The sequence below is a fragment of the Podarcis cretensis genome (assembly GCF_951804945.1).
Source record: "Podarcis cretensis genome assembly, chromosome: 7".
NCBI lineage: Eukaryota > Metazoa > Chordata > Lepidosauria > Squamata > Lacertidae > Podarcis > Podarcis cretensis.
The window spans coordinates 70,989,132-71,004,365 of NC_137176.1; the positions used below are offsets into that span (position 1 = coordinate 70,989,132).

The 15,234-nt window shown below is 42.0% G+C and overlaps 2 protein-coding genes across 10 annotated transcripts in view; both read right to left on the minus strand.

Annotated features, from left to right (window-relative positions):
• Positions 1-2,342, minus strand: part of RRM2B (ribonucleotide reductase regulatory TP53 inducible subunit M2B) — an 89,327-nt gene extending 86,985 nt beyond the window's left edge. For both annotated transcript variants that reach the window (XR_013841090.1, XM_079984841.1), the window contains exons 1-2: positions 2,201-2,342; positions 1,305-1,466 (exon numbers count right to left, since the gene is read on the minus strand). Coding sequence is in view for 1 of the 2 variants with exons in the window: in XM_079984841.1 (XP_079840967.1) it covers positions 1,305-1,466; positions 2,201-2,260 (222 nt within the window). In the remaining variant the exon portion in view is untranslated. The remainder of the gene's footprint in view (positions 1-1,304; positions 1,467-2,200) is intronic.
• A 6,312-nt stretch (positions 2,343-8,654) lies between these two features.
• UBR5 (ubiquitin protein ligase E3 component n-recognin 5) overlaps positions 8,655-15,234 on the minus strand; it is a 67,581-nt gene continuing 61,001 nt past the window's right edge. For all 8 annotated transcript variants that reach the window (XM_079984807.1, XM_079984805.1, XM_079984809.1 and 5 more), the window contains 6 exons: positions 14,866-14,950; positions 13,862-14,017; positions 13,518-13,631; positions 12,343-12,487; positions 10,869-10,954; positions 8,655-9,844 (listed from right to left, as the gene is read on the minus strand). In XM_079984807.1, coding sequence (XP_079840933.1) covers positions 9,632-9,844; positions 10,869-10,954; positions 12,343-12,487; positions 13,518-13,631; positions 13,862-14,017; positions 14,866-14,950 — 799 coding nt within the window. In that variant the 3' untranslated portion in view covers positions 8,655-9,631. The remainder of the gene's footprint in view (positions 9,845-10,868; positions 10,955-12,342; positions 12,488-13,517; positions 13,632-13,861; positions 14,018-14,865; positions 14,951-15,234) is intronic.

A 15,234-nucleotide genomic window follows, 5' to 3' on the forward strand; every position in this document is an offset into this window, starting at 1 on the left:
GTATCTATCTAACATATATTGAGCTCTCAGTGTCACTGACTGCAATTTTTGTATCTTATTGCCATTCAGTTACCGCCTTATCATTTTCTCCTTTCTCTAGTCCACAAAAGCTTGTGCTGTAATAAATGTATTAAGAGTTTAAGGTGCCACATAATTCTTTTATTAATATGCTTAAAGTTCATCCACAGTCAACAAGTCAGACACAAAAAGATGAACCAGCTGCTTCCAGAAAGACTACCTAAAACAGCACATTATCAGTGGCCCATATCAGTGTTCAAATGCCTGGGAGAAGACAAATGTCTTTGCCTGGTGCCAAACAGATGACAATGACAGCACCACGTGAGCCTCTTTGGGGCAAGTGTTAATTATGTATCTACAACTTTCAGCACCCTTTACAAGCTACAGCTCCCAGAATTCTTTGGGGGAAGCCATGACTTTTAAAGTGGTACAAGAGTGCCTTAAATGTATGGTGTGGTTGTGACATCAGTGAATGGAGTCAGTCTTTCGTCACCCTCTCTCCTAGCTGTCCCTAAAGTCTGGCTTTCCTAGGTCTCTTGACCCTTCCTTTCTTTTTATTCTCCTATACCAACCAAAACGCTTAAGTGGCTAGAGGAACTCCCCTACGAAAAAAGCCTATACAATGTTTGAGGTGTTTTTAGTTTAGAAAAAAAGCAAGTAAGGGTGGTCATGATAGAGGAATATAAAAAGATGCATTCTGTGGAGAAGCTTTTCTTCTTCTCTCATAATACCAGAACAGGAGGTAATGCAATGAAGATGAATGTTGGAATATTCAAGGCAAAAAGGCATATTTCTTCACACAGTGCCTAGTCAAAATATGGAATTCATTAAAAGATGTAGCTGTGGACACCAATTTGGGTGGCTTTAAAATGGAATTAGGCAAATTCTTAGAACTATCCATTAAGAATTATAGCAAATTCTAAGGCTATCAATGGCTACTAGCCATAATGGCTGTGTTCGGCCCTAATATCTGAATATCTGTTTCTGGGCAACAGCAGCATCAGAGTGCAGTTGTCGTGTTTGTGGAACTTCTCCAAAAAGCAACCAAAAGCCACTTGAGAACTGGATACCCAGCCGCCTCCTCTTCTGAAATGTCCTGAAATGTTTCAGAAACGTCTCGAAAGTGGTGTTGAACTATGCAAGTTGAGCATAGATTTAGGCTTGCTTTGTTTGCATAGGAACCCCATTGTCATTGTGGAAACTGTGACGCCTCTAACACAGCAGGACACAGAATACACACCTGCACGCACAAACAGACCCTTACCTCCCTATGTTGTTACACTCACCTCTTCCGCTGTCCAGAAGGAAGCTTGCGCCTGCTTGTACATTTTCCAAATGTCTGGATACTGGATGGGGAAGATGACAAACCGGCGAGGGTTTTTCCTTAAAAGAGGCTCTTCGCCCGATTTTAAACCATCCTCAGTCTCGCCTGAAGACGGCAACAATCTCTAAAGCAAGAACACAACGAGTAGTCAATAACATCGGCCCAGAGATGGAAAGAAGATAAAAGTCTCAACCAGAGAAGAATGGCAGATTAAGTTGATGAATTATGCTGAAATGGTAAAAATGACCGGAGGAATCAAAAATCAGGAAGACCAAAATTTTAATAAGTAATGGGGGGAATTTATAATTTAGCTTAAAAATAATTGTAAACAGTTAAAATCGTTAGTAGGATTGGAATAACACTTGTAGTTTAATGGTGAATTTTGAATATAATGGAGATGTAAAAGATTTGGATTATTATAAAAGATGCAGGAGGAAATGACTAACATTGGGACCCAGAAAGGGGAGAAGGGAAGTCCAGGAGATTCTTTGGAATCTTGTTTTTATGATGTATGTTGCATATGTGATTGTAAAACTTTAACTGAAAAACCAAATAAATAATTTTTCAAAAAGTAAACGAACACAAGAGTCGTAGAGGGTGCGCTGGTTTTCTACGCCGCCTCGCTGAAAACTCAATGACGTATTATATAACCTAAGTTTTACTCGGACGTCAGAGCCACGGAGCGCAGCGGAGTTGACTCCCGAGTAAGCGCGAGCATAGGATCGCGGCCCTGGAGCTCGATCCTGCCCCCCTTCGCCCGATCCTGCGGTCGCCTGCTCGGGTTCGACGGGGGTCTGATCCCCAGGAAACGCGCGCACCCATCCGGGGAGATGGAGATCCCAAATCTGCCCTGCTCACCTCGTCCCCCTGCGGCCTAGCAGCGCCGCACGACGCAGGGCGCTCCCGTTGCTCGCCCATGGCCCCGCAGAGAGCCCGGCCCGGGAGCAACGCCGGCGAGGGGAAGGCGGCGCCGACGGACGACGGGGACCTGCGCGCAGCAGCAGCAACCGGCAGCCCTGCAAGGGCAACGGCGTCGGAGAGGCCTCGACTCGGAGGCTCCTCCTCCCAGAGGCGGGATTGTGTGCGGCCGAAACGGAAGGCAAGTGCTCGCGCTCCCTCTACAAAACTGAGTCGTCCTTTAAGTCAAGGCGCAAACACAGGTCGAGACCATAGTTCGAGACCTCAGTGGCCGGGAAAAAGTTTAAGCTTAAAAAATGTGAACTGGAAGGTATGTAAAACAATGTTTTATCGTGCAATCGAGTTTGCATATTCACCCATCAGCCATGGGTGCTTCGGTTGAGATTTCTGCATTGCTTGGGACTAGATGATAGTTCCAGAGATCTGTTATTATGCTAAACTGATCATCCCAGAGGATCTTGCCCCCTTAAGAGCACTTATTAGTTCTACCTGAAAATGCAGAGATTGAACTTGACCAAGCTTTTGAAGGACACCAAATTGGGCTGTGTACACGCCTATATCTTTAAAACCCATTTTAAGCACATTTCAACCAACAGAGAATTACAGGCCCAGTAGTTTAAGGAACTGTAGCTCTGTGAAGGTTAAACTACAGTGCCCAAAGTGCTTTGAAGGGATCAGAGTGGTCAAAACAAAAATGAATGGCAAAAAGCTCCCGAGGATCTCTCCAAATGGGGTGAATGGACAAGAGAATGGCAAATGTGATTTCATATAAGTAATATATAGGGATAGAGTTTGAGTTGTTTTAAATGCAGTAAACTTATGAGGATCTGAAAGCTGCCTCCTCTCATTTCTAGATGGTCATTATTTCAATGGACAGCCTCTGTTGGAAAGCATCAGTTGCCAAGATAATATGCACAAAAGGATATTATTTGAAGATCACAAGATCATATCATCATCATCAAACCTTTTATTGGCATCACATACAAACATCCATAGCAAATCAATACAGAATTCCCGCCTTCCCAGTGACACAAAACATTTGTCAAATGGAAGAGGCAAAGCAGTCTAACATTACATCTCTAGGTGTCCAGGGAGATCAGATGTCTGCAATGTGTTTCGATGACAAAAAACCAGATAAAGATGTTTAGCCGCTAACTTGGTGAGCACCTGATTATTCCCCAATAATAGAAAATGTATGACCTCTAACTCTGGTTTCCATTTGGGATGCAGAGTTGATCTAGGAACTGCTGGCAGAGATCAACATATAGTTTACATTTAAGAACCATATGTGTAAGAGTTTCCACCTGATGGTCTTCACATGGGCAAATTCTTTCTCCTTCCACCATTCCCGAGAACCGTCATTAGTGGAAGCATCAACTTGAGCTCCGCATCACTTGTGCAGTTTTTATTAGTTTGACTTGAGCTCCGCATCAGCTGTGCGGTTTTTATTAGGTTTTTTCAGTTTTTATCAGCCTCAGTATTTTATCTACAACATTTGGCAGCTTTTCCTTAACTAATATATTCACAAAGCTTGAGTTAAAAGCTCAAGTTAAAAGTCTTAGAGAAAGTCCTGGAAAGTCTCGGGGAAAGCCTTAATTAGCTCCAGCTCGACTCAGTCTACCAACTAATTATCAGCAGGAGTGGCGATTAATTGCTCTATTTTGGGAGGACGCAGAGCTTTCCAATTTACAGCAGAAATTAGTAGTGGCTGCATCTCCAGGAAAATGACTAGGAAAAATAAGTGACTGGTCTCATCTCCACAAGTGAGCCCACAGCAGAAGTGCAAGCAGAGTAAACTGGATGATTTAATAAAAGGACAGAATTCAGAACCTACCACATCCAACAGAGCACATTCCCAGGTAGGTGGGGATGCTTTAATGGGTGGAGATCATCCAGGGGAGAATGCTGAGACGAGTGCCCATGAACTATCCCATGAACTACTATCAGAGGGGGCACCGCTCTATGCAGAAATACTCGCAGACCACTGTCTGCTGACTGCAAGAACAGTGGAGGAAATTAACAGCAAATTAGAAAAGGTACTGTATTTTTTTCTCTATAAGTCTCACTTTTTCCCTCCTAAAAAGTAAGGGGAAATGTGTGTGCGTCTTATGGAGCGAATGCAGGCTGCGCAGCTATCACAGAAGCCAGAACAGCAAGAGGGATTGCTGCTTTCACTGTGCAGCGATCCCTCTTGCTGTTCTGGCTTCTGAGATTCAGAATATTTTTTTTCTTGTTTCGCTCCTCCAAAAACTAGGTGCATCTTGTGGTCTGGTGCGTCTTATAGAGCGAAAAATACAGTAACTTCTCTTCTAACTGAGTTGGTCTTCTGGCAACCAGAAATAGCTCCCTCAATTCTAAAGAGGCCGACCACAGCGTTGTCCTCCCCCATGGGACTTGATAACCTGATAACCGAGAGACTATGAATAGTAAAAATAACAATAGTGAAAGTAGGAACCTAATCCTACAAAGCACTCAAGTAGCTCTCGATATATATCCTTTCAATGGTAAGCTGCCTTACTGGAAATCAACTGACAGCGTGAAGAGAAACTTTAAGCAGAGAACATATGGAAGAAGGCATGAGATTATATGTTAAAAGTAGCACTTGGTATTTGGCCTGGAACCTCACTGGTAACCAGAGCAGCTCTTCTGAGGACTGGTATCCTGCGGTCTCTTTGGCATGCCTAGTAATCTTGCTGCTGCACTTTGGATCAGTTGTCATTTCTGAACATTCAAAGGCAGGCTTATAGTAAGGGCAGTGCAATCTTGAGGTTAGTAGGGCATATATCACAGTGGTCTGTTACTTATCAGGAGAGGATGTAGCAAAAGTACCCTCTGGTTAGAAAACAGACACTCCTGGCCACAAATAACACTCAAGCACCAAGGAGCAGAACATCCAAGGTGGAGGAACTGCAGTGACACTGCTTTCAGTGTGGTGGTACCAAACCTGTGGAACTCCCTGCCAACCGAGATTAGGCAGACGCCCCTCCTTGCTGAGATTCAGATAAGTGACTAAAACTTTCTTGTTCCAGTATGCTTTTTAAGGTAGTGTTCAGTTGTATGATCAATTGCTCAGAATAATTGTAATATTTTGTTGAAATGAAGCAGTGCATTTCTTACATTGGGAGGCAGTTTGACTAGACTAATGCCCAATTCCCTTCCAAACTCTCTGGTTCTGTGGTATGGATTCAGCTAAACAGCTGCGCTAGTGAGAGGAGTGCACGAGTACAAGAACAATCTCCCCTCTCCTCTCCCATGGGCCCCCCCAAATCAGCTCTAGGGGGTCAGGAGAGCCCTCAAAACTCACAGGGGGGAGGCAGCAAGATCGTTCCACCTAGCAAGCTGAAATGCTTGTGCTGATGGAGCCATGGTAATAGCACAACAGTGAATTCTACCGTCTGATTCTATTACCTTCAAAGCTCTGAAAAACTATAGGCTATATACATGTCTGTAGCCTATACATAAAGCCGTAAACCTAGAGGATTAATTTGCCATCCTGTTTATAACTTAATGACTGCAATCCAAGTCAGAGGGACGACTCGAGAAATGTTCCGCTGAAAGATGTCATAGCAAAACCGTATGCCCATCTCAGCCTCCAAGGTAACTTGAATGGACACTTCTTCACTAGAAGTATTTACTTAGGTATATGACCCTGCAAAGATGAGAGGGTTGAGCATTAACTCATTCGGCAATAATCACAATCTGTTATTGACCTCTCTTTGGTTCCAAAGTTGACCTTTGCTCAGTGTCTGGCCAGCCAAAAAAGCTTTTGGAAGATTGTGTTGAAATTCTTGCAATGTAAGGAGCCTCAAAAGATTTCGTCTGGTGGTATTCAAATATTTATCTGGAATGCATACTTGTTTTTAAAAATATATCCTAAAACTCATGCAGCATTTTTGTGGGTCATGCAGTGCACTGAAGATGATGTCATAGATGGAGGTGCATAAGACTATAATCAACTCCACCAAGACTAGAGTAACCCATGAAAATCAGTTCACCTTAAAGCCTTAAAGCCTAGAGAGCCTTAAAACAAATGGATTTCATGTATATTTCAATCGTTTCAAGATCACTCTTGCTTGCAGGTACCTGGTAGAGTGAAATAAAATATCCATCTCCTGCAACTTTCACAAACCCCTTGGCACATAACGGCAGGGGTGAATGAAGAGCTGTATTCCAAACCATCTTAGCATTGGTGAAGGCCTATCTGCCACATAATTCTTATTTGTGTCTTTCTTTGCAGTACTTGTACTGTACTTTTCAGTTTACCAAGATGCTTATTTCAGGGATTTACATGCGATGATTTACTGGTGTCTTTCCTATTAAATGTCCCATCTCAAATCCTTTGTTTTAGTTGGGTAGCGCAGGACTGCTTGCCAAACAGTAAAGGATATGTAAGATAGCAGTTGTTAGACATCTAAACAAGTTTATATTTAGTTTCAAATTGCTGCTTGCAAAATGAGACAATTGTTGCATTGTATGTCTGCTTGAAAGACTGAGGCCCCATTTAACATTTGCTGCTCACTCCATCTCAGGTTAGGCTTAACTAATGGAAAAATAACAAAATCAAGCAATATACAGTGAATAATTGTGAACACACAATAATGAAATGTGGCACAAACAGGCTGCGGTGCTTGACCCTCTCTCACATTGTCCTTGTGGATGATGGTGACAGACTACCCCTTCCCTACCCCCAACACCATCTCCTGGCAGAAGACCAAGAACCCATGGTCAGCAGGCCAAAGTGACTCACACATGTTAACTTCAAGCCAATGGGCTCAATAACTACCAGGCAAACAGGCTTAAGAAGAAACCCAGTTCCATTTTTGAAATCTGGGAGCATTAGTATCAGCTTTCAAACCAGCACTGTGTGTTGCAATACACAATCGAAGAAACCACATCTAGCTTCAAAGAATAAAGTTTTCCTATTGCTTTGCTTTTGCTTTTACTCTATACCACATATTTAAAAGAAACTAACTTAAGCCAGACAGCAATGTGGTGTACAATTTTAATAAACATTTCTTATGAAAAGCTTGATACTGTTCAAATATACAGAGAAAAGCTATTTATATAGCTACATATACATCTTGAGTCAATGACTACAGCATAAATCATTCTAGCTTTCCCCTTCGGTTAGAGTATCAGCAAAGTGTTTTCTACATGTATATATTTTCTTTTTAGGCTACTATATCAGGCTTGTTGACTGTGTAGTTTTATCCTGCTGTGATTGTTGTAAAACAGCTATGTTATATACATAATTATACATATAACATATGAATATGCTATATATACACAGGTTATATATAACAATACTTTACAATATACACAGCCTTTCATAAGAGGGCTCTGGAAGAGATTAACCTTATTAAGCCTCAACACCTCAGTGAGGTAGGTAGCTATCATTATTTTACAGAATGTGAGTAAGAGGCCCAGAGACATTAAGTAACTTGCCATAAAAGCCAGTAGCAGATTCAGGAACAGAATCCAAAATTTTATATCCACTGAATACATCACCAGAAACTCCATCCTTATCCCTCAAAGGGCTGTCAAAGGGGAAACTAATTAGTTCATCAATACATGCAGGGGGGGAAATATTTTTAAAAAGCACCTGCAGTTGTTCCCTAACTATACAAGTCTGGCACAGTCACCTTTAAGAGAACAAACAGTCTTCAGAGTCTACTGCATGGAGGTCAGAGATGTGCTCTAGCGAGCTTCCCCAAGGCCTGTCAGAGTTAGATTTTTCCATAGAAGGCAGCCATTCTATTTTTAAGCTAAGGCAGAAAGGGGCTTGAATGCTGTTGTTAAGGGTGAGTGGGGGAGAGGAGCAGTTTTCCACTTTGGTAGAAATTTAAGCAAGTTTGCAGCGATGTGCTGTTCTCTCCCCACCCACCCCCCAGCCAAGAACCATGGGGACAGGGGAACAACTGAAGCCAACAATCATAATGGAAAGAGTTTTATGTCTAGTAGGAGATGGTGAGCAAGCAACAACACAGAGCCTCCCCCTTTCATACATCACTTAAGAACTAAACAAAACGGGATCCTGGCGTACTGAAATACAATAGGACTCTCTCCCCTTCATTGTAAAAATGTTTAATTAAAAAAAAAAAAAAGCAAGCACTCAGCGCACCACAATACATTTGGCAAACTTTTCTTTGTGCTGATTGAACAAAACTACATTACACCTCCATCTTGTACAGCCTGATGAAAACAAGAGAGCTTGCCAGGGCAGGGCAGTTCTGCTAACTGTAAAATGTGGGCTGAATTCCTTCCATTTCGACTGAAGATGAGAATGAGTTTTATTGACTTATGAAATTTAGAGTGGCTTAGTGAATGACTGTGGTGTGTGGTGATAACTAGGATTATACAGGCTATATAAATAAAAACTATTGTTTCTTCAGTATGACTTTGTACTTTTGTCTGTAATTTATTAAAAACTGTAACAAGATACTTAAAAAAGGCTAGATACAAAAGTAGTTAAGCTGCTCACGAACATTAAATTTTTTCAAAATGTACCTTCAAATAATCATGATCTTATAAACATTTTACAGTTACCAGGTAGTGCCTAGGCTGAAATTTTAAACAGTCTGAGACACAGCAGAACAAGTGTCCAGGTTGGAGTTGGAAGTGGAACAACCTTCTGACTGATTGCTCGAGGAAAGAGGGATACAAAAATGTTGATTGTGAACGATTAAATACTGTGCATTGGCTTCCTTGTTATGTACAAAAAGATCCTCACTAAGGTATACAGATTACATGCAAAACATTAGTGGTGGTATTTGTGTGCCAGAGTCCAATGCAAAGAGACAAAACTTGCAATGGCAGTGGTTTTTTGTAAGCAAACGTGAATGATTTCAACTCTTAGCTCTAACTGGCAAGAACTTTTTACAAGTTCAATATACATGATGCACAACTGCAGCCAACCACAAAATTAAACACCATTAAAAAAAAAGTTAAAATAAAACACAGAACATACTTCATCTTTTATTTTGAAATTCCCTACTCCCTCTATACAAGAACCTTTGCTGAAGCACTTTCCACAAAGGCAGCAGTGAATTTTCTTAGAACATTTTACATATTCCTTCCCCACCCTCCCCCGGCAAAAAGCTAAATCACAGTGTAATTTATATTGTTCTGCTGTCATCTTTGGCTGGGGTTGGCCAGGAAGCCGGCAACTAGCAAATGGTTACAGTCCGACATTGCTAGTGCTCCTTCGGCCCCTTGGGTTGCAAACTTAGTACAGGAATGTTGCATTTAGTCATTGCAATACCAGCAGGGAGAGTATGACAGCATTAACTTTCATAAACTTTTATAGACAAATGGAAAATCTACAAAAAAACTAGCTATTAATATTACACAGCAATACACACTTTTTATACTCTACACAAAACCAAAATTTTTGGTCTTAATGGCGAGTAGCAACTTCTGCTTGAGAATCTGTTTAGAAGAATACAGAGGGACATAAAGGCGAGAAATACAAGTGTTCGCTGTAGGAAGGTGTTGGTCATCTGGCGGCCTTATTGTGATGGATGGCATGGGCTGAAATCCTTCTTCGCTAGCGGGCAAGGATGGGCTTGACGTCCAGAAATAAACCTAAGGTGCAAATAAACAGTGACCTGTTAATGATTTGGGGAGGGGGGAATTCACATGCCAATTTTATATTTCAGTGGCATGCAGTGAAATTTATCGTAGGGGGACAGTTAGGGCCAGAGGCACCAGCTTGCGAGGGCGATTGAGGGGGGGAGACGTTGCATGCATGACGTCCTGCCCTCATACATGTGAGCATCGGTGGGCTTTGGGAATGTGGAGGGAGGACTCTTGGACCCCATCAGAGCATTGTGCTCTGGGCTTTGGGAAGCAGATGCCAGGTTTAAATACTTTAGTACTCTAATTTACTGGGAACATTTAAGGCACTAGCCTAGTCCCTCATGTCCACACATCGTTGTTACTAATGTTACATCCCTTTATGCCAAAATCCTGTTGTTACTAATGTTACATCCCTTTATACCATAAATCCCTTTATGCCAAAATCCATCTTATACAATATTTAAGATGTTATCTGTCAGCACCATCTTTGATTCTTTGTTTTTCTACAAATAATGGAGTTCTATGGTAGAGAAAATAATTAACACAGAGCTTGAATTGGTTAATAATCAGTAACAGAAACCTACAGTGCTCAAATAACAAATGTGAAGCATTTCAGAAAATGACAATCTCATTATTAATTTTATGAGAGTAACTAAAAGTAATCTACTCGAGATTCTCATTGTCCAGTCTTAAAAAACTCAAATGTTGAAATCAGAACTAATGCTGCCCAAGGGGAAATGTTACTGATTTTCTTTTTTTATGGCAGACTCTGTATTATATTGTAGCCTGATTTTGATACTCCCCCCTCAGTTTCAAAAGAGGTTGGAAATGTACCAGGAGGAACTAATCTTGAAGAGACTCCAAATCCCAAACTTCTGGGTGACTGAACTTGCTCTTTGGGCCCAGGAGGAAATGATACCATACTGGGGTAGTTCAAATAAGAAACTTGTTTTTCTCCCCAATGTGGAGTCATCTAGTACCAACAAGGATTAACAAATCCCATATGTTGACCAAAATAAAGAATACTTACTAGATCTTGCCTTTCAGTCATACTCATCTTCTCAACTATGGACCAAAACCAACGTTTGAACTGCAAAAGCTTTTCAGCGTTTTCTCCTGTTCAAAAATGAAATAAATTAACAGAAGAGCAGGCAGAGAATAACATTTAGTTGTGGATATCAGATAGTGGACTTAATGGAAATACTCTGGTTGTGCAAATAGCAACAACCAACTGTGAATTAAAATGCCAATAAGAGCAGACAGAGGGATCTAAGGACATGGTTTCACTAGACTACTTTTAGTATGCAAGTAATAGTTTATATTAAGAGACTGGTGTGAAGGAGAAACGGATGAGCCATCTGCACTGTGATTTTTGTAGATCTGCAAAAATCTACAAATACAATGGAGAGACACAGGGCTGGATGCAACCAACCCATTCTGCTAGCACTCTGAGCAAGGATTCCCACTAGGGCAACAGGGCTTTCTCTCCCTCTTCAGTCTCCCAAAACCTATTCTGGAGGGCCGGAAGAACCCCTAGATCAGCATGAGGCAGGATGAGAGGGGAGATCATTCCATCAGGCAAAAACAAATGGTTGCTCACACTGAATTTTCCCCGTAGTCTGCATGCTTCAGGAAACATTGCATTTGTCTAACCAATATGCAGGGGGGGAAGCAGTCTGGAGCAAAGACTCTCCTCCCTGAAAGAGAGGGGAGTGGTTGTGGGCGGGAGCCTGAACACCGCCCCTAGCAGGGGGCGTAGCCCCCTGCCTCCAGCTCACCTGGCTGGCGCTCACGCCCCCCCCCCCCCAGTGGCCGTCCAACCAGGTGCCGTGGGGGGGGGGCGCGTGTCCAGCAGCCTTGATGCTGCAGCGTCAGCCTCTCCCCGGCCTCATTTCTCTTCGTCGTCCTGTGCGAGTCACCCACCCTCCACTCCCATTGAGTTAGGGCTTAGGTCATTGGCCTTGCTATGGACCTTAGGTTGGTCGCCCCAGTTGCACGGGGGGCCTGGTAGTTTTTCCATTTGGCATTAGGCTTTTTGGTTTTTTCGCCTACCTCGTAGCAATCGTCACAACTTTTGTGGTATTGGTGGGTAGGTTAGGCATTGGAATAATGTGCTGTGGTGTGTCAAAGTGCTAGGTGTGGCCATCGCCTATGCCTTCAATGTTTAGGGGTATTCCGTTAAAGGAATCTGGCGGTCGTGTATTCTGTCCGATGCCTGCTTGGCGGGAGGCCATGGCACGACCCTCGGTGACAGCAGGGGTGAGCCTATAGTTGGATTAGCATCAACAGGTGATGAACCCCTGGTGAATAAACCCACTTGTTTCGCGATCCAATGCCTAAGCCAATACCTTTTCATTGCTGTAATCAATAAAGTTGTGGCCTTTTCTAGCCCATTAACCTTATATCACGTGTCCCTGTGTCTTCTTTTCACGTCGCGGTGGTCAGGTCCTCGAACCACAATATTACTGCTGCATGACTAAAAGATTACACAAAGAATTTCATACCTGATTCATCATTGAAGGATGTAAAGCTGATTAGCATTTGCACATTAACTTCACCACAGCCATTTACAAGAAGCCTGAAATCTTCTGCTGTCAAGTCTTCTAATGAATTCTTTGGAAGTACATCCAGCAGACCTTTCCTCATTGCCTGAAAAAGCCACAATAATTTTAATTTAAACACTACCAGGAACTGCATATTGGCTGGTTACTGCACAAGTAGACAGAAAGAACCAACGACTGGCAGATAAATCTGTTTGTCATGGCAAGTGAGCTATTGTCCTCTGGCAAGCATCATGAAGGGAGCCCTACAGTCGGAAGATGGAGCTTGGCGACAGGGTTGAACTGGGCTTTCTGAGTTGTGGAGAACAGGGAACTTTACATGACCTCAAGTACAGGGACAGAGCAAGGTCAGGAACAAGAGGAGAGGCAGAATCTTGGGGTTGCAGCAAACAAAGTTCTACTCAAGAGCATTGAAGCTGCTGGACATAAGTAAGCAATGCCCCTTAATTTCCATGGGTCTATTCTAAGTATTACTAACATTGGCTCCAACCCTTGGTGTTTACAAGCTGTGGCCTGGCTATTAAGGTCAGCCAACATTTGCAGACACCCAATTTCTAGCATGTTGAGTTATAGCAGGGGTCCTATTTTTTCCTCATGACATGGCTTGTGTTTACTTCTGCATAGGAATCACGGACCAGTAAGGCAGCACCTTCACCACCCAGAAAGTTATTATAATCACAAACATCAAGTGAGATACTTTTTTCATCTCAAGGTATTAATACAAAATTTCTACTTCTCTTTTTCCTGACTGAACGGCCAAACAAACTAAAAAGTCAACTTGGACCAGCTGTCAGAAGTGACAGCCAGAAAAAACAAAACACCTGGCCTCCTTCCTCCAGAAGGGGAGAAACTAGAAGAGCAAAGTCTGAAGAATAATATGCTCACACTCAAATCACAAGGAAGAGCGGCACTTCCTGTGCTATTTCTAAATTTCACAGGGGGCCTTACAATCCTGCAGGTGAGCAGTAGAAACCTTCCTGGCAACCATTGTTTGCTCAGTTTCAGAGACTGCGCAGAAATTGTGATGTATCAATTCAAAGACACAGTTCTATGCAAATTATCAAATGTGAGTAAGAAAACATCAAAATAAGCCAATGCCTTTCAACCGTACTACTTACATGTAGAGGTTGTTCTGCAACTACTAACATTCTGTGCTCTGCGTATTTTCGGACATATTCATAAACGTTTTGAGGAGTGACTGGTATATTTACACCATTGGAGATAAGTTCAACCTAGGAAAATATTGTGAAACAGAAGGGTGTGGTATTTTTAATATAAAAAAAAATCCAACTTCTTAAAATACTTACAAATACCTCACATAATGGAAACATATTCCAAGGGGAATTTTCCTCAGCCATATGTTTTGTTAAACTGGCCACTAATATTACAGATGCATTCATCCATTTCCAATTAATCGCAAAAAGGGGTGAATGGTCTGAGTAATGGTGTAACTGCTGTTTACCTGTCCTCCGCCTTCCTCTTTGCATAGGTCTATTGCAAATGCTAAGTCCATTGCTGCAAAAACTGCATCAGCATCTGTACTTTGGGAAGCGAGGATAAGTTGCCGCAAACTCTCATACATTACCGGATCGAAAAAAGCAAAATCGTGCCAGTTAACCTGAAAATAAAATGCACATGTAAAACATCACTTTTAGTTTTCTCCTCAGCTCACCAAGACAGCTACTCTACTGAGCAGTTTTGCTGTTAAGAACTTCAAAAAGCTTTTTGAAGGCTATACCAAGCAAGTTAGTCAGGAGAAGTGTTATGTCCATAGCTGTCAACTTTTCCCTTTTCTTGCAAGGAATCCTATTCGGAATAAGGGAATTTCCCTTAAAAAAAGGGAGAAGTTGACAGCTATGGTTATGTCCAAATCTTCTGTTCTTTCATAAGGAAACAAATGTGCCTAGTTCAGACACAACATTCCTCCCTCCTTGCACACCTGACCTTGGCACTGGTTTCCTGGCTTGCTCTAAATTACAGTTACTACTTATGTGCATGCCAGGAAACTTTTTTGAATACAAGCCACAATATCAGGGTAAGCCTAGAGGGCACCATGGGGGAGGGAGGGCACACTGCTTTCTCTCACATTATGCCATGTCTGCTCTGGGCCTATGTCTCCGTTCAAACTTATGCCCATGGTTAAGACAGGTTAATGATCCGAAACACCTTTGAAATAGGTTTGCACATCACAGTTTTTCCTGAGGGGCCCTGCAGGTGGCTACAAAGTACAATTTCCTAATGCTCAAAGAAGCCTGAACATGGAACTCTGGAGGGAGTTCCCATTTTCTGGTGGAAAAAGTACACAGCAGAGGGAGGAAGAATCACTGCTTTAAATGGAAGGTTGGGTGACATAGCGGCAATATGCAATTAACCAAGCTCTACATTTTAAACCAAGCACCACAATTTTAATCAAATAACACTGAAGCCCTATAATTAACTATTCTTAAGATTTATATGCAGGTTTACCTTTCTGCCAAGAAGAACTTTTATTACATGTCGATTTAACGTGATGGGGCAAAGTTCATTCTGTAGCAAGCATAAACCTAGAATTCTGAAGAAAAAAACGTATCAGAACAAGAAGTTTTGTTTTTTAAAAAAAGAAAAAGTGATGAAGAAACCAAGTCAAAAGAAGAACACCTAAGCAAATGACATCAATTACCGTATTTTTCCGTGTATAAGACTAGGTTTTTTAACCAAAAAATTAGGTTTAAAATTGGGGCTCGTCTTATACACAGGTAGTGCTGAGGGGTGTTTTCTTAATTTGGAGTCCCCAAAAATTGGGGGCGTCTTATACATTGGGCCCGTCTTATAGACGGAAAAATATGGTATATTTTC